Genomic DNA, 24294 nt, shown 5'->3' with positions numbered 1-24294 from the left:
TTTAATAAATATTTTTTCTAATGTTGAACACATATCAAAGTAAATGTCACGAATGAATAATGAAAAATTTAATTTCCGCGTATTAATTTCGTTGCTAAACATTTATTCGATTTTCTTTAGAATTATCAAAATTTCCGCGGGAATTCCGATTGTCACAAAGGGGTTAATATTCAGAACGAGGCTTTGTCATGGTAAAGTTATTGAACAAGTCTTTTTTAATTTATTATGACTATGACATTAGAATACGTTTGTATTCGTTTATCGAATTTTAGGTTTGTCCAGAGAAAGGAGAGTTTGAAAAAAAAGAACTACTAAGTGTAACTGAATTTAATCAATGTCAGGCTAATGGTTACAGTCCTAATAATAGGCAAATTACAACCACATATCTGTGTGGTAGTACTTAGGGGGCGAGGCTCTGTCTGAAATGGAGGCTGTGCTAAGGGTTGAGTGTGAAAGCTCCATACTTGTATATATATGCCAACTTTTGAAAATCCCCATATGGCATTTGAACAATTGACATCATTTGTATTTAATCATCACAGCTAGGGCTTGTTTTTTTGAGACTGATGTGGTTCTCAATCGCATTCACAAAGTGTATGAGAATGATGCAATTTTTAAGCTTCTGATTTTACGTGCACAAATTAGATGTTTATGATTTTTTTTGCCATTTTAATGTATCCTGAACCCAGTTGATAATTAACAGAATCATAGCATCATTGTTGTGGATACTTGTAGAGAGGGCTGTCACAGTTTGAAAGAACTGGTAGTTTCATGGACAAATAAATGCTTTTAGCAATAACTGTTTTATCTAACTCAGGGACTGTATAATAGTAACAGAGATATTAATATACAACACTTTTCATATTTTTTGTTAGCCCTGTTATAATATTAACTTCTAAAATGGTCAAATTTGTTATGATATATGGTTTTTATTGTTCTTATGCATTCTTCAGTTTTCATGTTCTGAAATTTGTATAGGTTGAAATACATTGTATCCGGCTTTGGTAAGGACCTGTGGTGTCATGGTCTGAATTATTTTTGGGTCAAATTGCCCAGTACTGATAAGCTGATTACCTTATTTTCTTAATCATTCAAGTGCCATGTTTTGGCCGTCCCTATCTTGGAAAAGCTAAGATTTGATTTGTATTTAATCATTGATCTAGCAAATGTTTCCTAGACTGGAGTGGTTTTCAATTGCACTTATCAAGTATATGAGAATGAAGCTGCCATGATGCTATTAATAAACTCCCAATTTTATATGCAGGTAGGTATATACTGAACACGGTTGATAATACAACCATTTGGAAGTGTAATAGTATGCAGCAGGTACTTACTTAATCAACAAAAACAACTTGATTTCAATGATCATAACTTAAAAAATTATTGCAAATATTGAAATAAAATCCTTCAGTTTCTCATTGTACGATATCTTAGCTTCATGTTGATACCACATTTTTCTTTCTGCCAAAGCAAACTGAAAAGAAATATTGGAACAAGTTACCTACCCTGGATTTTTACGAAAATGAAAATTATTCAAAATTAAATTCATAATTTTCATTTAAACCTATCACAATATTTTTGTTTCATAAAATAGTTAGGTAAAATCTTCAGTTTTCCATTTTTTACATCTGGGCATGTGCTACAATTAATTTTATATCATTTAATCAAAAAGGAAAAAAGTAGTTCAATAAATGAAAGGAAAGGTCAAGGAATCTCGTTCCCCGCTGCATGATAATTTGATTGATAAACTGACTAATTAACAAATTTCTCATCTCTGTGTATTATGTCTCTGATTCTAACTAGGAACATAACCTCCCTGTCTAATTGTTATTCAAACAGTAACCTTTAAATTTTTCTTCTTAAATCAAATTAAATCAGGTATGGGCCAAATTAAAAATTGCCAAAACATATAATTACACATTTCGTGTATTGATCTTACACTGAATTATGATCATGATGATGTACCAAGACATTCAAAAGTATTTCTCTTGCATATGCAAAGAAAATTGTAGCATATGAAATATATTTTTATAACTTGTGCATTATCTTGATTTTTTAAATATTTTTTAAAAATGCCAAGAGGTTCATTTGAAAAAAAAGGACATTTTGTTTTAAATATACCATACATTGTATGCTGTATTTTATAGCTTATGCTATACAAGTATTTAGCTTATGTACATGTATCTAGTTACAAGCATACCATAAGTGTCATATTTAATTTTGTTGCATATGCAGCAAAAACATATTATGTTATGAATATTCATTAAGTAGATGGCCCCTCTGTAACATTGTTGAAATGCCTTACTAGTGTTACATTCAGAATGATTCCAAAATTTAAAATTGTTCATTTGATCTTTTGAGTCAAGATGAAAAACTTATTTTAGGTTTCTGCTTTTATTCTTATTATTCAGTTGCCCTTTTGGGATCAAGTAAAAACATTTTTTGACATAAATCTAAGTTGACATGCTGGTACTTTTTTTTAACAATGAGGAAATAATGCCTCTGTGATAAATAGTATATATGATATTAGCTTCAATTATGAGAAATGAATTCATGATTGAAGGGGCAAAGTGTAATTTGCATTAGTGATTTACTGACATATTCAAATCATACAGGAATATGCATTAGAGTGAACAAAAAGTTAATTTGTTTTAATTGGGATTGACTTTACATATGATGGGGACATAACTTTTTGTGGGTTTAAACTGGTCTGGAGCTGGTATGTTAGTTAAATGCTAGTAGTCCTTAGTTTTATTCAGTGTTTTCCCCAGAAATTTGTGAAGGCATGGCACTTAATGTATTTTGAGGGCACTAAACTGTAACAAGAGATCGAGGGCACCCCACCTAAACACGAGGGCAATTTATTTTCCAAAACCTGCAATAAACAGTGTTCAGCCTAGTTGGATGTTATGAAAGTGTTACAAATGGGTGCTAACACCACAGCATTATACATATGTGTTTGATTGCAAATCAGGTAAAAAATATTAAAATAAATCTAAAACTGAAAATTGGGTTTGGACAACTGGGGGCACATTGTGAAATTAATGATGTAGGCAACATGGTGCTTGAAGATGAAGGCATGGTGCAGTGCCATGCTAAATTGGTCGAGGGAAACCTCTGTTAGTTTGTACATTTGTGATATTTATATCCAGTTTCTTTATTTCCGTTGTAACAAGGAACTCAAATCTTTTTGAACTGATTTTTAGGTGTGATTAATTGTGTAATATTTTTTCCACAGTGGCCAGATTTTAAAGGGAGAGGGTTGTGATCATGCAAAAGTACTTTAACCCTGCCACATTTTTTATGTCTGTCCCAAATCAGAAATTTCTGGCCTCTGTATGTCATATTTTGTTTCACCTTTAGTTTATTTTTTATGTTACTTGATGTTTTGGGGACAGCTGCAGTTTGCCCTGTGGTATGAGGATTTACTTGTAGTTCATTGAAGACCAGTGGATGGCCTTGGGCTGACATTTTCATCCCAGTAGGGTTTTTGTCTCATTGACATATACACCATTATCCTATTGAATATACAACATATGATAAAATTCCAGCATGAGCTTTAAAGTAATTTTTAGCTCGTCTAGCTGAAGGTAAGTTGTCCTTAACAATTTTTCTCCTCTTACACTACATGTACTTATCCTATGAATGTTCCTTGGGGTGTCCTGCATAGAACTTATATTGGGATATTTGATCTGTCAAAAAGCATGGCTGCCATTACTTAAAATAGAACATAAGGGTCAGACACATAAATTTTTGCATATATCTCTAAAACCATTAGGTTTAGCCAAATTTTGATGGGACAAAAGTGTGCAGTATAATGAGCTCTGTCTGTAGACAAATTTTTGTTTTAATCTTTGAAGCCATGTTGGAGTTATTGCCAATTTTTTTTAATGTTTTTTTGCTCTTTTTAATGTTTTTTCTTTCAAAAATCTTCTGCTCTGACATTACTTGACTAATAAGAACCAAACTTAGTATGAATGTTCATTGAGGTATCCTCTATGGAATTTTTTTTTATATTTTGGATCCCTTGGAAAAACATGGCCACCATTACTAAAAATAGAACATAGGGCTCAGACATGTTTTTTTTGCAAATATATATCTCCAAAACTGTTACATTGTAGGTTTAGCCAAATTCTGACATAGGGTAAAAGTGTTCTGTATGATGAGATCTATCGTGTGTGAAATGTTTACTTGACCACTTTGATCAAATTTGGTATGAATGTTTTTCATTGAATTGAATTGGGGATTTTTGGTCAGTCGAAAAACATGGCCACTGTTAGTAAAAATAGGACATAGGGGTCAGACAGAATTCTTTCGCATACATCACCAAAATTGTTAGGTTTAGCCAAATTTTGACAACTTACAAGCGTTCAATGTAATAAGATATATTGCTGGTAAAATTTTCTTTTAATCTGTTAAGCCATGTTGGAATTATTATATTATCAATCATTTTTTCCCTATTTTAAAATTTACGAAAATCATCAACTGGTTGTTTTTGTCGCCCAATCAAATAAAAAATCGCAAATTGAAGCCCAGCATGATCCATGTAAATGATATTTCTTTCAAAACTTTCAAATATCTTTTCCTCTGAAAGTACACTAGTGTACCAAACCAATTAGAAGCAAACTTAGTATGAATATTCGTTTGGGTGTTATGCATAGATCTGATGTGGAGATTTTTGATTCATTGAAACACATGGCTGCTGTTATTAAAATGGAACAAAGTGTTCAGTTGGAAGGTTCCTAATACATCTCCGAAACCGTTACTTTCATTTGCCAATAAGATCCTTATTATAAGACCTACAAAAGTTTGCAGGGATCAAAGTTGTCGGACGACTCCTTGTTAGAGTTATTGCCCTTGAAAGGTGTGACAGAAAGAAACTTGTATTTGATGAAATGATCCTTATGATAGGTCCTACATGTACCTTAGTCTTTGTGAGTCAAAATTGTTGGACATCTTGTAAGAGTTACATGTTCCGCCCTTAAAAGGCAAAAAATTAACCAGGTGAGTGATTCAGGCTTATAGGAACCTCATAATTTAACCATACTGTATTTAACTGTCAAAAAAGATAAATTTACTCAAATTGCATATGCTGCAATATTGTAGAATATGCTAGGTTTTTCAGCTTTTGCTAATTTGTCTAATTTTTTTTTTGCCATATGCAAATAAAAATACTTTTGAACTTCATGATACACCATACTTAATGTCATTTTGAGTGATTCATTTCCTTTTTATGTTTACAGAAAAAATGAATAAAAAACCACAAGAGAAATGTTTAGGAACATAGTTGACAGTTTTAAAGGTCTTGTGGAGGTAGCTGGAGCTAGTATTAGTCCATATACAGTGAGCAATGTCAAACTGGATGATTACAAAGGGTAGGTGATGGCAACAAGCAAAGAAAGGTATGAGCAGAGCCTGAGCTTGAGCCTAATTATCATATGAATTAGATGTAATCTGTAAGAGAGCGAAGCCATAAGCAAGAGAAGTCTTTTAAAGGCTATGACATTTTACTTTAAATTTATAATGTCCAAAATCACTTTGTTGGTTTTTGTTATCAAAATTGAAAACAACTTACGAATTTCAATATTTTAGTAGTAGTTGTATATATATAATTCTGCTTCCTGGTTATTGGAAATTAAATTTCTACTACTGCAGGGGAAAGCCATTTGTATTATGTGATCAATCTAGTCACCAAGTTTTTTAAATTCTCTTGTAACCTGTCTACTCATTTCAAAATGCACAGGAGATTTATTTTCATTTCCTGTCACACTGAAATTGAACTGAAATAATTCCTTATGAAAGAAATGTTTTTCTTTGTCATGCTCATACAAAAAACTGACAATAGAAATATATATACAGAAAAATAGAGAATTAATATTTTTTATTTATGTCAAGGAAGATAGACAAAAATGATTACAGTTCCAGTTTCATCTGTGAGAGAGAAAAAAATTTGAAGGAGAGTCATGTAACATTAAAATCAAAGAAATAATCAGTCTTATAAGCTTTCTAAAGTTACTCTATACTTGGAGTTTAACAGTGAACATATGTAGTCGATTTTAAGTGATTATTGCATGACCTATAAATAATATGGTCTTTTTTTTATTATTTTAGGTCTACAAAGAGATGTGAAGAAGGATATATAACTCTGTATAAAAAACTAGGATGCTACGACTGTGTTGTTGTTAGTACTTCAACTCCCCCAACTTACTGGAGGTATAGCACTGATAGGAGGCTGTGTAGGGCTAACTTGTAGTTATTAATATATAAATTTTCTTGTTTACTAGAGGTAAAATTTCATATCTAAGTACTTTATTCAATAATGTTATGTTGAAGTAAATACAGAATGCTTGAGATGCAGTGTTGTGGGCATACTGGTTTTATCATCAGTTAGCTAAGTTTGTACTTCCTAAAACACTTTATTTAAGATTTGGATGTTTCATTTTTAATGTTTAATAGGCATATAAAAGCTTGAGCACTTCCTGTCCAAAATATAGAACTGGTCAACAACTTTACAAGCTGATAAAACATCAAAGATGAAACATTCAATTCTTTTATTTACATTTCAAGTATTTCTCATATTTCATTTCATCAGTTTCACAGGGTCCATGATGGCAAATGTTATTTCAGTCATTTGTATTGCAATACACAGTGATGAATAAAAGTAGTTGTGTAATTGTGGGCATGATCTGTATAAAAAAGCTAGAAATGAGTTTCATCATATAATGAAATATTGTTTTTAAAGCTAATTTTCTGAAGGGATAAGCATATTTTGATGATATGCACAGTAAATGTAATTATCATGTAATACAGATCAAATAGGGTAAGGATGGGATTTAGTATCATACATATTTTTTTATCATTGATGTTTAGGCGATTATTTTGTATAATTTTTTTAACAGTATTTTTAGATTAGCCAATGATGGAGAAGCTTTTGCCCAGTTTGGATTATTTTCTTCCAAGTTGAATGTATTGATAGCCAGAAGTAGTTCTGTATTTAATGGCAACAATCTTCAAAGAATTACTAATGTTATCAAAGAACACCCAGCATGGTCACCTATCCACATTGCTGCTTATCTTGGCATGTATGAGTTTATTCTACAAGGAGAAATTGTAAGGTATATTTTACATTACATTGAGTAAACATATTTAAACAATGAATATCTGCTTATGTGTGAATTCAAATCAGTCTTATTGCTTGAAGATTTTTACTACCTGTATATGGACATATAAGCTGTGTCTACAGCTGTAACTTGTGTCACTCTTCCCTTGGTGTATTTATCACTTCGGTAATATGTAATGGACATACCGATAGTTATGCTATTGATGAGTGGTGTTTCTATAGCACCCCTATAAATATTCTAGAATCAACATTCTGTTATGGGAGTTGTCCAGACTTGGTTTAGTCATTAAGGAACTCTAGTTCATGTGACAAGAACAGATTTAGTTGAGTTGTGTGGAGTTTAATTAAAAAAATATATGTGAACTAGAGTTTTAGCTACTATACATGTAGTTTAAATTAAATGTCAATATTTTACTTCACTGGATTGTTATGGTAATTGTTTTTTAGAAGTCTGAGTGATAGGTCCTTTAAAGTATTTATGCATTTTTTCTTTGGAATATAATTTAATTAATTTTTCATTTTTCTTTCAATGTAGCAAAATCAATGTGAAGTCTAATACAAGGGAGGTAACTCCACTAATGGTTGCTGTGATGGGTAATCAGTTACAGTGTGTGGAACAGTTACTACAGGCTGGTGCAGATCTAAGTTTACAAGACAATTCTGGAGAAAGTGTGTATCACTATGCTATTAAGCATGAACCTAAATGTATATTAGTAAGTACATGTATCTGGTAAAGTGGATAAAAAATTGTGAAGAAATAATACAACTTTAGGCTTAACCTATTGAGGAATGAAGCAATATGCAATTGTTATAGGAGATTTCTTGTTAAATGGAAGTATGTGAGACTTTCTATGACATATGCTCTACATATGTGTTAAATGTTCAAACAATCAGTTTCTAACAACATATGTCATTTCTGAAATGTGTCAAATCTTACTGAGAGATTTCCAGCCATTCCATGTTTCAGAGAATCTACATATATATGACATTGCTGACGTTCCATCCCTATCATGGGTTTCAGGGCAAAATTTAGTGACCAACATTCTGTTAAAATTATAACTTTGAATACTTGAAACCTCATGCCTGTTGTAAAATATCAAACCAGCAAAATTGAATTGATTAAAAATGCAGTGTTTTTGTAAGCCTATTATGGTGGTGTGTTGCTGAATCTTAAAACAAATAAATTACTCTTTCTTGTCTTTGAATCAATTTGAAGAGGATTTTGTTAAATTTAAGAATGGAGGATATGGAGCCCAGAAACAATATCTGAGATCCATTTTGTTTATCCTCCTTTTTCAAGGTAAGTTCAGTTCTTGACTGCTTTATATTTTAGTGATGAAGAAAAATATGTCTCTTGAGAAATATTACTTTGCATTTTTCAGATGATTGCTCAGTATGATAATGATCATGTGATAGACTTTGTAAATAATAAAGGTCAGACTGCCTTGTATATGGCATGTGAAAGTGGTTCTATAGATGCCGTGGAGGAATTACTCAAATTTGGAGCCAAACCTGATGCTTCTGCTTGTGATATGCTACCAATACATGTAGCTGTGAAAAGAAATAATATCAGGTCAGGATTTATTCATATTAGAGAATGATTTATTTTCACATTATTGTGTTTATATACATACAAGTTGTTAATTTACTTCTTAGGCAATGACAATCTCAATTTTACTCCTTTTATAAAACTCTTCAATGTGTTTTATGATTTGCCATTCTTGAGCTTCTCTTCACAAGACCAGTATACTTCTGTCTAAATATGAACTTTAGCTGTTAAATAAAAAAAACATTGGCCATTAGCTGTTTGTATAGTGGTGATTATTATGATATTATCCTAACTTGTGCTTTCTGATCATGGGTTTAGAAATTTTACCAGAAATGTTGACGGATTTGTCAAAGAAATAATTAATTTTATATTCAGAATTATACATTGAAGCATTCTTTCTGATAGACTTTCCACATATAGATATATGTACATGTATATCGATATTATTACAATCTAATTTTAGACAAATGGAAATGATATGTGAAAAATATGCTGACCAGTTATTCGCTAAAGATAACAAATATGGTGGTACACCAGTACACTGGGGCAGAAATAGAGAGGTTAGAATGATATGGGTTTGTTTAATGGGTTAAAAGTAAAATTTAGGGATTGAACATTTGATTAAGGTGGAATAGCCAGCAACATAAAAAGGTCTGAAGGTAGACAAATACATCATTAGAATGAAGTTTGCTAATTTAGACTTGACTCTTTTATTCAACATTAGTTTCCAAATACCTGTGTTCCCGTCAGTTTCAATTATTGGATTGTGAAATCAGAGTAAATTTGCAAAAAAGGTCTTTTGCCACTAAAAAACAAAAAAATACACAAAAAAAGAAAAACCAAACAAAAATAACAAAGAAAAACAGATCTGTGATTTTTTTAACATCAATGCTTTTTCCAATTCAGTTCTGAGGTTTGTATGCATCAAAAACCATATTTTTTCTCAGGCTTAAGATATTTCTCAGGTTTTTCCAATGTTTCTTATTATTTTATTATATGCCCGTCTAATACAGGACGTATTATGGTATACAGTTGTCCATCCATCCGTACGTCCGTCGTCCACACTTTGGACAATAACTCAAAAATACTTTCACCAACTTTAATGAAACTTTGGTGAATTGTTCATATCTATTGAACTAAGCTCTCTTTCGATTTTTTATAAATTTAAGATTTTTTGTTTCCATGTTGTGAATTTTTTTACTTAAAAAATAGGGATTTAAAGTTTTCACACAATAACTCAAAAACACTTTCACCGAAGTTTATGAAAGTTTGGTGAATTGTTCATATCTATTGACGTAATTCCCTTTCGATTTTTATAAATTTCAATTTTATCGTTTCCGTATGAGAAATTTTTTTACTTAAAAAAAGGGGGATTTTTAAGTTTTCGTACAAAAACTCAAGAACACTTTCATCAACTTTTATGAAACTGGTGATTTTGTTCATAGCTGTTGACAGAAGCTCCCTTTTAATTTTTATAAATTTCAGATGCATCATGTCCGTGTTATGAATTTTTATACTTAAAAAAAGGGAGATATTCAAGTTTTTGCACAATTACTCAAAAACACTTTCACTAACTTTTATGAAAGTTCGGTAAATTGATCATATCTGTTGAAGTAAGCTCCCTTCCAATTTGTATAAATGTCAAATTTTACGTTTCCGTGTTATGAAGTTTTACTCTTTAAAAAAGGGCGAAAACGGTCAAGGAAATTTTATTCGTTGAAAAATTGTTGAAAACGGAACCATTTGTTATGATGATTGACTAATAAAAATAAAAGATACTTGGTAACCTTGTCAGAAAAGTGTCCTTTGAACAAGATAGAAATGTATGGGTGAAAAATCAAGACAACAAATTTAGATTAACTTGAGGTAGCCTTGTTAGTGCCAATTTTTTTGTGCATTTTTTATTTACTTTTTTTTTTGGGGGGGGGATGGTATTTGACAGGGCTCACAGTATTTCTAGTTAATCATATAAATTCATTGAAAGCATGAGGACAAGTTTAAAGGACAATGGGTGTATCATGCACTTAAAGCACAGCTCTTTATTAAAACCTAATAAACCCTTGTCTGTTATTTTTAGGTGATTGAGAAGATGTGCCAGTTAGGGTGTGATATTAACACCCACAGTGATACAGGACACACCCCTTTACATGTAATGTTACAGAAAGATAGAAGGGATTGTATCATGGAACTTCTTATATTTGGTGCTGATACCAGGAAAATTGATAACTGTGGGAATACCCCCTTACATATAGCTGTACAGGTAATTGTTATAGGATTAAACACAGTTTTTCCAGAATTTATCAATGTGTAAAATTGGACCATTCACTCACAAAACAAATAAAAGTTCAAAGGACTTTTATGTCAGGTTTGTGAATGAATGAACCAATCAAGGCTACTGATAACTGTATTCTTTCAAAAACTGTTATTTTAAATATACAATGCCTACAATGAATGGACTTAAGCAGATAATACATATAAAGCCTCTAAGTGGCTCTATCTTTTGTCAAAGTGATGGTAGATATGTTGTTTACGATATGTACATTGAATTTACACTATTGTAAAAACTGTCGTTGCTTAGATCGTAAAAGGTGAACAACCAATCATAATGCATGAAAAAGGCATATGCTAATTATATTGGAATTATAGCATCATGTTAAAGTTGTTGTCAAGTTGTATAAATGAACATACTGGTAGTTTTTATACCTACTGCTTTGAAAATTGAAGGTATTTAGTGATCATGGTGTCCCTCTGCACATTTTTAGCTATTCAATGTCAAGGTCATTGATATGAACAAAATCAATAACAAGGTCTTTGATATGAACAAAGTCAATGTCAAGGTCATTGATGTGAACAAAGTCAGTGTCAAGGTCAAGTTCTTGAAAATGAAGGGATTTTTATGTCAACATGGTCTTTAGAATGAACATAACTGAGAACTTGTGGAGGATACTTTTAAATTGTTTAAGGATGAGGTAATCTTGATTTTTTTTAAAAAGTGAAGTTTTTCCTCTACCTACATATTACACAAATATATAAATCTATTTCCCATGCCATATGCATGAGGTACAAAAACACACAATACATTTGATCTTCCTATGCAATATATTGCGAAATTCATACTATATATCTATAGAGTCTTTGTTGATGTTTTTTTTTTTAGAAAGATGATATCGAGCTGGTCAAACTGTTCATTGTATTTGGTGCAGAGGTTAATATGTTAAATAAGAAAGGTGAAACGCCTCGTCATTTAGCTTCAGTCTCCAAGGAAAAGAACAGGTAGGTTATACCATGTACAAAATAATATTTAGGATAACTATAATTGGAAAATGTGAATAACCAAAATATGGTCTTGAGTTCTGAAGTATGCCTAGATGTAGCAAGTGCCTGGTTTATTTACAATAACAAATTACCAGTACATTTGTATGGAAATAATACCTGAGGATAAATTCCTCAAATTAGTTTTAAAGTTGAAAGACTAATAGAGGTTTTTGATTTCTGTAAACTCAAGTTATTATTTTTTTTATATACTTCATATGATATATGATATATAACTACTTATCCTGAGACTAAGCTAAAAAATTGACATTACCTCATAGTGGCTTAAAATAAAGTTACATTTAGGTGGTGTGTATCTTAAGATAAATAGCAAAATCCCAAAAATGAATGAAGAGGAATATTGTGTACACTTTCGATTTCAGAGATACTATACTAAATATGTTACATATATCTGGAGCATCGAGATGTTCTGAAATGGCCAAGGGATGTTTTAAGGGTTGTGTGATGGAAGGGAGCTACAATGGGACATCTGATGATACCATGAAATCCATGTTAACAACGGATAGAGAAGGTTAAACATTCAATCTGGAATTTAGAGAGTCACAAGTTTAATGCAACCATTTATTTTTATGAATGCTAAATTTAGATGTTTCAATCTAGCAATATAAGTTGTCCCTATTTGAAATCACTGGAGATGTTGGGCATTCAGAAAAAAAAAGATACTATTTTGACAACTCCAATGAATGTTCATCTATGATTGGTCAAAATCTAAGATGTTTTTGTTTTAAACTGTTAAAGTTAAAACTATGACACTTTTCAAAATGTTTTTTAATGGTGAAGTGCTCCACATTTTCAAATGTACCATTTTTTGAGAAAATATCCTGTTACAGCAACATTTTATTACTTCAATTAGTATTGTCTTTTGTTATGAAAATTCTGTAAGATAGTGCAAGAAAATCTAATATATTAGAATTTGTAAAATTTGATTGATACAATCTTTATTAGTTCACCATTTTGCAATTTATATTTTTTTTTTATTTTGCAGAGTAATATTTGTCAGGTTTGATATCGCAATGAGAAGAAATTTAAATACCATGTATGTGCATCAAATAAACCAAAATGTTAAACTTTTATTTATTCTGGCCAAAACTTTAATTTATTCTGGCCATTTTGGTCCTGAATATATAATCAGATTTTATTTTGGTGGCTGTTAAGATAGGCTAGTTTTATTTTACCTCAGCTTTAAGGTGACAGAAAATGTTTATAACATTTTATACCATACATTTTTTATCTGCCTGCTTTCTATTTTCCCTGTATGCTTATTTTAGTAATTGTGGATAACATGATAGCCTCCTTACAAGATCCTGACAGAGATTCTGATAGTTCCTTGAACAAAGATACTGTAAGATATTGTACTACAACGAAACCTGTCTAAATCAAACTCTGATTAATTTCAAAAACCTGTCTAAACCAAACACTTCTAAAAGTCCTGTTATGTCAATTTAAATGTAATTTGGACCTGGGTAATTTGAACACCTGTCTAAACTGAACACATTTTAAAGTTCCTGTCTAAATCAAACCCTGATTAATTTAGAAAACCTGTCTGAACCAAACATTTCTAAAAGTCCTGTTATGTCAATTTAAATGTAATTTGGACCTGGGTAATTTGAACACCTGTCTAAACTGAACACATTTTAAAGTACCTGTCTAAATCAAACTCTGATTAAGTTCGAAAACATGTCTAAACCAAACACTTCTAAAAGTCCTGTTATGTCAATTTAAATGTAATTTGGACCTGGGTAATTTGAACACCTGTCTAAACTGAACACATTTTAAAGTACCTGTCTAAATCAAACCCTGATTATTTTCGAAAACCTGTCTAAATGAAACATTTCTAAAAGTCCTGCTGTGTCAATTTAAATGTAATTTGGACCTGGGTAATTTGAACACCTGTCTAAACTGAACACATTTTAAACTTCCAAAAGGGTTTGTTTTAGGTAGGTTTCACTGTATATCTATATAGTATTTTAAAGTGGTATAAACTATTTTAATTATTTTTTTTATCCCCCCACAAACAAAGTTTCTTGTTTGGATATTTAATTCTGCAAAGCAAAGGAAAAATTAATTCATTTTAACGTATTACTTTGTATTAAGATAACATACATACATTTGTGATGCTAGTGTATGCCAGCAGTTTCAATATAAAAAACACCCTTAATCAGTTTAAATTCAACTATTTATAGGTTCTATGTTTAGATGGTGGTGGTATTCGGGGTTTGTGTCTGATACAGCTATTAATAGCTATAGAGGATGCTGCGGGAATCCCCATCAAAGACTGTTTTGATTGGATATCGGGCACTAGTACTGGAGGTTTATTGGCTCTTGGTGTAGCTATAGGTATGTATTACAGCAATCAAAAGTCTCTCATGGATTTTTTAACAGCGGCAATGGAACTATTGGCAAGTCATTGTCCTAAAAGACATGGACATATATTTAGAGGAAAATCATGTTGTACTATTACCCGAGGAACTCTGTTGGGAATTTGAGTATCGTAGGTAGCATTTTTGACTGATTGGCAATAAAAAGCTCTATTGCTTTGATTTGTTTATTCTATTTGTTCATTTCTGAGTAATGAAATGTTTGGTATGAGAAAAGGGTAGGGGCAGGCATATCATGTGCAGTAGCTGTATGTTTGAAAAATGTGTTTTTAGCTCACCTGGCCATAGGCCATGTGAGCTATTCCCATCACTTGGCATCTGTCGTCGTCGTCATTAACAATTATACAAAACTCTTCTCCTCTGAAAAACTTGACTGATTAGAACCAAACTTGGTATAAATGTTCCTTTGGGTATCCTCCATAGAACTACTGTGGGGATTTTTGATTTGTTGAAAAACATTGCCGCTGTTACTAAAAATAAAACATAGGGGTCAGACAGTAGTTTTTCACATATATCTCCAAATATGTTAGGTTTAGCAAAATTCTGATGTGGATAAATGTGTTCAGCATGATAAGATCTATCTCTGGTCAAATTTTGGTTTTAATCCGTTAAGCCATGTTGGAGTTATTGACCTTTTTGAATGATTTTTGCTATTTTTAATGTTATTTCTTTAAAAAATCTTCTCCTCTGACACTACTTGACCAATTGAAACCAAACTTGGTATGAATATTTCATGGTGTATCCTGCATAGAACTGTTATGGGGATTTTGGATTTGTCAAAAAACATGGCCACTGTTACTAAAAATAGAACATAGGGGTCAGACAGCTGATTTTTGCATATATCTCCAAAACCGTTAGCTTTAGCTTCATTCTGACACGGGTTAAAGTGTTCAGCATGATGAGATCTATCTGGTCAAATTTTGGTTTTAAACTGTTGAGTCATGTTGGAGATATTTCCCTTTTTCAATGATTTTTGCTATTTTTAATGTTATTTCTTCCAAAAATCTTCTCTGACACTATTTGATCAATTGGAACCAATCTTGGTACGTATGTTCCTTGGTGTATCCTGCATTGAACTGATGTGGGGATTTTTGATCCGTCAAAAAACATGGCAGCCATTACTAAAAGTAGAACATAGGGTCAGACAGTAGTTTTTTGCATATATCTCCAAAACCGTTATGTTTAGCCAAATTCTTTCAATAGCTGAAAGGATCTTTATTATTAGGAATAATAAAGTCTTCAGGGATAAAAGTTGTCAGATGACTCCTTGTAGGAGTTATTGCCCTTGAAAGGGGGAAAATGACTTTTTTTTAAAACAGTTTTCAGTCAGTATCTTGAAAACTATGATTGATTAAAAGAAACTTTCAGTTGTTGAAATGATCCTTATGATAAGCCCTACCAAAGCTTTCTTGAGTCAAAATTGTTGGACAACTTGTTATATTTATTGCCTTTGAAAGGCAAAATTCAACCAGGTGGGCGATTCAGGCTCCTGGGAGCCTCTTGTTTTTTTCTCTTTTAGGTAAGCCTTTATCATACTTGAAAGGATTATATGTAAGATTGAAGGATGAAGTGTTTAAAGGATCTAGACCCTATGCTTCAGAGCTATTTGAAACAATGCTGAAAAAAGAACTAGGGGATAAAGTTATGACTGACATTAAAGGACCAAAGTAAGTTTTGTCAGCTATCATCCAACAATGACAATTACTCTTCCACAGGTTATATTGTTATAACAAGAGTATTGAATCCATTCATGAATTGATTACAGCATAGTTGAAATACAAAGCCAGGAGTATATATATATAGTACCACTCCAGTTAAGAATCATGCAAAATGTTATTCATAGGTTAAAAGCCTACATATTTTTATTTTTGATATTATGTTTGAATTGCCAAAGTATACAGAAATAAACATTCAATTCTTCATATAACCCATGTTCTTAGGAGATAAAAATTATATAGAATGCACTGTAGATTTCAAAATCAAGGGAGATAACCCTGTAAATGACACTCAAATACAATAGAATCTATTGGATTTTCAATGTTGATTATCTCCTAAGAGCAGGCAGACTTGAATGAATAATTACATATTTCATTGTATAGACCCATAAAACAACTTAATTACAAAAATAAAAATATGTAGCCTTTTTTGGGGTGTATCACATTTTTCAGATTTTGCATGATACTTACAAAGACAGCTACTTAAGGCTCTAAAACTATTATTTGCCCTTACAAGTTGCCATTAACAAATTCCAGTTAGTTGGTAAGTGATCATCATGTAAAATTTTCCTAGACCAATCATCATTACTTTTACAATGTGCCTCCAGTTTACCAAAACTAAACTATCATCTTTAAAATCATATTTCTCGTTTTTTAACTAATTTACATTTAAACATGAATGCCTATTATATTAGTTCATGTCACAGAACCATCTCACAATCTGTTTCTGGGTGATTTTTATAGATTGGCTCAACCAAGTCTCTCTAAATCAAACACAATGTTGTGGACCAGAAGATACAGATAGAGACTGCTTATGTTGTATGTTGAATTTTCCTATGGATTTTGGAATATGGTTATTTTTAGTTCTTGGTAGAGATACCTCATACTTTGTAAAAAATAATTCCGAGTCATCTTCCAAATATACAGAAGAAGATGTTTTAAAAATGCTGGAATTTTTTATCAACAACATATTTGTTCAGTGTGGTGGATGCATTTTTCAACAAACAGTCGGTATTCCAGTTGGAACAAATTGTGCTCCCTACTTACTGTCCTTTTCCTACACTCTTATTAGGTTGACTTTATAGCTGATCTGATCTGAAAGAGTGAAAATCCTTTAGCTCAATCCTTTAATCTCAGTTTCTGCTATGTAGACGATGAACTATCGTTAAACAATCCTAGTTTCGGTGACTTGATTCTTCACATCTACCCCAAAGAACTTGAGATCAAGGATACTATAGACACTGTGAAGTCAGCCTCATATCTTGACCTACACTTAGAGATCGATGGTAAAGAAAAACTAATGACCAAACTTTACAACAAACGTGATGACTTTTCATTCAGAATTGTCAACTTCCTTTCATCTGTAGTAACATCCCTTCAGCACCTGCGTATAGAGTTTTCATATCACAACTCATACATTAAACCGGAGCTTGCCGTAACTACACAGACTTTTTGTATTGCGCTAGGACTCTTACAGTTAGACTTCTGGAACGAGGTTATGTTGCTACAAGATTGAAGTCATCACTACAGAAGTTTTATGGTCGTCATCATGAACTCATGGATTGTTACAGTTTATCCATCTGCACCATGAAAACTGATTTGTTCATTGTTTCATAGTTTGCTTTTTCTCTTTCATCTACCCCGCTAACTTGACTTTTCATGAGCAAGTCGGTGGGTGTTTCTAGAAAAGCATAGGACGCTTATCCTACCGGTGCACCTGGTCCATCCTCCCAGTTTTTAGTGGCGTCTGAGTTGCTCATTTGCTTTTGTTACTTTGTATGTATTATTTTAGTTACTTAATGTTCTTTGTTGTGTATGTCTGTTTTCCATGTCTGGCCCTTGTCCTGGATTACTTTGTTTTGATTTCCGCTGGAACCTTAGCTCCATTGATTACTCTTTTACCTAGAAAATTCTGAATGCATTAGTATCTGTGATCACCAAGTCAACTTTTTCTAGATATGTATTGTGTAAATCAGTCAATAATAAATTATTTGCATAGACCATTACTTAATGACATGTGTGGAACTAAAGATACATGGCTAGGTATTGTGACAAAATATTTATCATTTCAGGGTGATTATTACAAGTGTATTAGCTGACAGACATCCTTCCCAACTACATCTGTTTAGATCTTACCATCCTACTTTTAACACTTACAAAGACGAGAATCATCCTGAAGATAGACTAGTTCCAAGTCCTCCTGATGGTAAGGTGTCATTTTGTATTTAGTTTTCTCTTTGATAGCACCTTGAAATGGATTCAGTTATTTAAAAAATCTAATGTTTGGGGTAAAAAAAAGGCAAAATAAAAGTAAAACAATGACAAAATAGAGTTTCCTTGAATTATTTCATTTTTAATAATTTCTTCATATTTATGAAAAATGCAACCTACATGTTCCTCAAAATTGGGACCATTTTACCCAAGCTGTGTCTTAAGACCTATGAAGCTTGTCATATCAGGTTCAGGAAGTTATATGTCTCATTGTGAGAACATCTTTTTCAAAGTTATTGTTTACAAAAATATAGAGATTAAGTGTAAATTGGCAAGTATCAAAGTGATAACAACCAAACTTAAAAAAACAGGCTATTTCCTTTTAAAAATTGTTTTCAATGTAACGAAATTTCGAAACAAATGAGTTTACTCCTACAAATTTTGTTTTGCTTCCAAAGGCAAAATTTTCTTTCTGAATCTTAAATGGACAACTATTTATCTCCAAATAGAGTACAAAAGATTAGTTGAATGCCAGTGAAGAATTTTCATTCTATTGATGAAAAAAAGTTGTTAATTAATATTGCTTTTTTAGTAGATTGTAAAGTTACTAATTTATTTGAGCCAACATCAAATATAACCAGATTTGATCTTATTTTATAGAGCAGTTAATATGGGAAGCAGCTAGATCTAGTGGTGCAGCTCCTACCTACTTCAAACAGTCCAGGGCATTTGTTGATGGTGGTATGATTGCTAACAACCCAACGTTGGACACCCTGACTGAGATACATGAGTATCATTGTGGTCTTAAAATGAGGGTAAGAAAGTAATCAAGGGAGCCGAGGTTAAAGCGGTAATCAAAAGAATGTAACCCAGGGACAAAAACCAGACATGGAAAACAGACATACACAACAAAGAACGTAAAGTAACTAAAATCATACATATAAAGTATTAAAAGCAAATGAGCAACTCGGGACTCCACTAAAAACTGGGAGCATGGACCAGGTGCACTGATAGGGTAAGGATCCTCTGCTTTTCTAGAAACACCTACTGAGTTGATCATAAAAAGTCAAGTCCGGGGTAGATGAAAGAGGAAGAAATGGAGATACAAACAGAGAGATAAGTATTTTATGCTTTTACAACCATACATGTTCAAATTTGATAGTTTGGAATTTCTAATGGATTTTGTGATTTCATTGTAATATGAGTTTTTTAATTACTATGTTTAATCACAACAATATATTTTCATTGCTTAATATAACAATAAATCTGAAATGATAGAGTTAAATTACATCCAAATCCTTTTTGCGCTCCAAGTTTCATCATATCAGAATACCATATCATAATAGTTAGTAACAGAGTATTTGTTGCAGTTTTCAATGCATGCATACCATACACACCACTAGAGGAAAATAACATTAAATAAGTTTTTATAATTCTAATCAGGAATTTCCTCTTGTTTGCACCTATTACTTATTCTTGAATAAACAAAATTTTGATTCTAATTATAGAATGATGGCCATCTGATAAAACCTATAGGATGTGTGGTATCCTTGGGAACAGGTAGGATACCAGTTGTACCGGTATCCAGTGTTGATGTCTTCCGTCCAGAAGGAATTCTAGAAGTAAAAAAGTTAATAACAGGGTTTACTGGCTTAGTTACTATGATGGTGGATCAGGTAAGTAAATTTATATTGTTAAGTAGCACTTCAGATAAGAATCATGCAAGATGTGATTCATGGTTGGAAAGCCTACATATTTTTATTTTTTATTTTTTTTTTAAATGCTTAGGTAAACAGACAGTAACATGTGGCTATAAATTATATAGAATGTACTGTATAATTCAAAACTAAGAGAGATAACTCTGTAAATGACACTAAAATACAATAGAAAATGGTGGATTTTAAAGTGAATTATTTCCTGAGATCAGACAGATTGGAATGAATTATTATACATTTTATCATATAGATCTATAAAGCAACTTCTTAACAATATTAATGAAAATAAAAATATATAGCTCTTTTTGGGTTTATCACATAATACAGAATTTGCATGATTCTTACAAAGACTGCTGCTTAATAAGGGATAAGATAAGTTTATGCTAGTCGTCAATTGGCTGAATTTTAATACTTCTGTAGAACATTCCTCTTGGGAACATTTGGTCAATGCTATTTCAAACCAGGAAGACCTTCATAAAACTTTGATGATGTCATCTTCAAGCTATTCTTGTAAGTTTTGATGTTTAATATAAGTCTTCCGTGTTGAAGGCCATGTGGATGGTTACTCTTGTTGATGTATTTTTATTACATGATTTCATCACTTGTATCATTACTTATTTTCAACCAACTTTCATTAATTCTTTTTTCTGTTTGTCAGGTACAATAGTCTTAATCTAACCACTTAATACAAACCAATAATGGAACAGAAATCTGTCAATCAACTGGAATGAACCTGATACAAGAAATCACCCATTGTCTAATGAATATTTTCCCCATATCTTTAGTACAGTTATTGATTTTCAGATACACTTTGCTCATTTTATAATACTTAATCTATGCATCCATTGTTTTCCTATTAATCTGTCAGCCTGTCAAACCTCCATTCAAGGTGTGCAAAAAGCTCTTTGAAATAAAGATCTGAGTTTGATGAAACTTTGTAGATATGTTCATCAGGACATCAAGTTTGACATAGACATTCAGTTATTTTCATTCTGGCTGAACAGTACTGAATAGAGCTTTAGTATGACATAACTTTTTTATACCCCACTTGCAGAGTACATAGTGATAGGGATGTTCTCTACTTCCTTTCTTTGGTTACACAGTGCCAACCCTTCTCCTATCTGTTACTCCTCATATACCACTGAATGGAATTGAATGAAACTTTCACAGAATGACATCACTTTATTTTCTTATTGTTATGGTATTGATCAATTTTTTTTTCTATTTAAGGCAACTTTATCAGAGGGACCACCTGTTGATAGATCAAGAGCTTGGTGTAGTATGCTGAACATTCCATTTTACCGATTTAGTCCACGTCTAAGTGAAGACATTCCATTAGATTGCCATGACAACAAGGCTATTATTAAATTAATGTGGGAAACACAGTGTTATATTGTAGCAAACAAAGAAAAAATTGAGAGACTTGGAAAATTACTCAGAACTATACATGATGCCAAGCAAAATGCATAAATTGTTAAAAATTATTATTGTGATTGGATGGCCAATTTATGTCCATTTCTTAAATTGTGCCAAATAGCGAAATTAACATCCCAACGATGTCTTAGTTCAAAATCTTAGATAGGTACTAAGAAATACAAATAATTAATTACTTTACAGCCTAAGATAGCCAAACATCTAGAGAAGTTTGGTTTAACCAGATTTCACAGTACATGAGATTCATTTCTAAACTTGAGAACACACAATGTGCACTTAAATCAATGAAATTACATAGAGAAATTACATAGAATGACACATTGTACCATGTCAGAAAAAGATCTTTTTTCCTATGTTGTAAAGTGTTGAAAATAATCGTCAGTAATTGTTCTCCATGCAGATAGATGAACAATTTATGTCGCAGTATTTATCTTGATATTACAGTTATTTCAATTGCATCTACATCAAAGAGTGACAAAACCAAAACACTGGGTGCTGGCAAGTCTTTCTGGACTTGCAGTGTTTTTTTTTATATTAATTGTGTTTTTGGTATTGGTATATTATAAAATCATTTTTGATGTTTGATTTTTGCAATGATTTGTAGTGCAATATGTCATGTTATTATTCATATAAGTTTTTTACACTTCAGCAATTTATCCATTACATTTAACCATGACTAATGTAGTAGTAAATGTTTATTCATGAGGTACCGATTTGCTTGGTTTTCATGGGTCATTCTAATCACATGAAAACCAAGCAAATCTTGAAACATAGAATTTTATTATACCCCACACAAGGAAGTTGCGATGGGTATAATGTTTTTGACCCACCCCTCAGTCTGTCCATCAGTCCATCTTTAGTTTTCCAGACTTTTTTTTTAAAGGCTTTCAGATATTGACATGATTTTGGTATATAAGTTCAACATGATAAGTTACAGGTCAAGTGTAGGTTTTGTTCTGCTACGATGATATTTTCATTGGATTAACTAAAACTCAGTCTGGAGATTGAAACTGCCATTCTGAGTAACAGAATTTAGATAAAAGATAAAGGTCTAAAGCCTTTTATCAGGGTCCTTCTACATATATTTCTCTTACGAACAAATTTACTTGAGTATCCAACATTGGGACATGTGGGGTTTGTGAGCGCGCCCACTAAGGCTCTTTAATTGGATTACTGCATAAAATTCCAGAATGTAATTTCCACTACTGACTGTCTCTAATTAAGTATTATTTTAAAGGTTTTTTATTCTTGTTTAAAAGGGTAATCAAGGGAATCAAGATTGTAGCAGAAATCAAAAGAATGTAATCCAGGGACAAAGACCAGACATGGAAAAATAACCAAAATAATACATACAAAATAACAAAAGTATATGAGTAACTCAGACTCCACTAAAAACTGGGAGCATGGACCAGGTGCATCGGTAGGGTAAGCATCCTCTTTAAAAAAATAACCATTTACTTACTACACTGAGAAGTCACATGTATATTCATATTGTTACTATCAAATCCATAATTAATGCCTCTAAATATTCAAATTCTATATAGTTATCTCCTAATAAAAAAGTTGCACACATGGCATTCATAATCTTAACTAAATCTATGGATAATTTACAGCGAGTAAAATAGTGAACTTCAGGGAATAGAATTGGTCTTCCCTTGATTAGATGACCATTACCAGATGAAATGTCTTTGGTAGTCAACTGGACAATAAACATGGAGATTTAAACTCTATCAAAATTAGATTAAAATACCTATGAAAAAATCTCATTGTCAATTGTCCAGATAACTACTTAAGTCATTTCATATTCAATTCAATTCTATTCCCTGGAGATAACTATCTCACTTGCTGTAACAAAATATTGCAATGCATGAAAATGTATATCCATGATACGGGTACCAATGAAATGAAAAATGTGTACCTCTGCAGTAAAGTAAACTGTGTAGTGAATTTTTGTTATATATATAAACCTCTATCTTTTTGTCAAATTTATGAATCATTTCAACTTAATGTTTTATGGGAAAATATTTACATATTGTTTATTTACTAATTTAACTTTTTATTGACTTATTTTACTTGAAGTTAGTGTCTTATGGCAATTCATTATACTTACTTACAATACTTCTGTTAATAAAATTATATCTGATTTCCTTTAACTTTCATGTTTTGTCTGTTGGCAACTCATTATAGTCCATGTACATTCACTTTACCTGTTAAACCTAGTAGCTGATAACATATGGTACATCTACATCCCATGCATTTACACTGATTATGAAATGTCTCAATGAATTTTATGTACCGTAATGCATCATTATGGCAGAGAGCTGTTAAAGTCTCTTGAGCCAGCTTAAAAGGCTATATATTGGAATAAATTAAGTGGCAGGTATTACAATCATTTATACCTTAAGTTTGTAAACTTAATCATTTATTCCCCCATTACTGGTATATTGAGGAAGGGCTATGCTGCAATCACCTGGTCTGCCAATCTTCACATTCTTTCACAATTTTGTCACATATCTTCGTTATACTAAATAAAAACAGTTTATGTCCAGTGAATGTCTTTCCAGGTTTCTAGCACATCCACTTTCTAGCTGTTCAACATGTTACCATTTTTCAGGTTTGCCATTATGAAAATTTTGCAAGATATTTCTGGATATGTTTTTTATATTTGGTATGTGGCTTTTGGTGTATTTACTTTTCTTTGTCTCCCCTTTCTGAGATTCCAGCCCATTTAGCTCCTGTTTACTTTGTGACTTGTAATGTCTTAAGATAATTTCATTCATAGAAGTAAGTTCATATATTCCCCAGTACTAGTTCCATCACTTCCTGTTTAAAGTCATCT

The 24294-nt window shown here is 31.8% G+C and overlaps 1 protein-coding gene across 1 annotated transcript; it reads left to right on the top strand.

Moving 5' to 3' along the window:
• The first annotated feature begins 145 nt into the window (after nucleotides 1-145).
• Nucleotides 146-23608, top strand: LOC148619683 (85/88 kDa calcium-independent phospholipase A2-like). The gene is made up of 17 exons (XM_088579846.1): nucleotides 146-191; nucleotides 5244-5375; nucleotides 6112-6213; nucleotides 6900-7115; nucleotides 7656-7833; nucleotides 8503-8693; nucleotides 9133-9229; nucleotides 10747-10929; nucleotides 11827-11942; nucleotides 12365-12513; nucleotides 13271-13344; nucleotides 14186-14339; nucleotides 15900-16047; nucleotides 18168-18301; nucleotides 18967-19121; nucleotides 19815-19982; nucleotides 21252-23608. The coding sequence occupies exons 2-17, from the start codon at nucleotides 5272-5274 to the stop codon at nucleotides 21489-21491; spliced, it is 2409 nt and encodes an 802-aa protein (XP_088435972.1). The 5' UTR covers nucleotides 146-191; nucleotides 5244-5271; the 3' UTR covers nucleotides 21492-23608.
• Nucleotides 23609-24294: the final 686 nt, after the last annotated feature.

Source organism: Perna viridis, chromosome 4 (assembly GCF_037379345.1).
Source record: "Perna viridis isolate PV_CMFRI_1.1 ecotype Kerala chromosome 4, ASM3737934v1, whole genome shotgun sequence".
NCBI lineage: Eukaryota > Metazoa > Mollusca > Bivalvia > Mytilida > Mytilidae > Perna > Perna viridis.
Note: the sequence above shows the minus strand (reverse complement) of the source record. Positions and strands in the feature narration are given on the sequence as shown.

What these genes read in the sequence shown, in the direction of transcription:
- LOC148619683 (XM_088579846.1), top strand. Translation starts at nt 5,272, where the DNA reads ATGTTTAGGAACATAGTTGACAGTTTTAAAGGTCTTGTGGAGGTAGCT. An exon ending in AAACTGGATGATTACAAAGG is followed by an intron (nt 5,376 to 6,111) that starts GTAGGTGATGGC and finishes TTATTATTTTAG; the next exon opens with GTCTACAAAGAGATGTGAAG. An exon ending in GTTAACAACGGATAGAGAAG is followed by an intron (nt 12,514 to 13,270) that starts GTTAAACATTCA and finishes TGCTTATTTTAG; the next exon opens with TAATTGTGGATAACATGATA.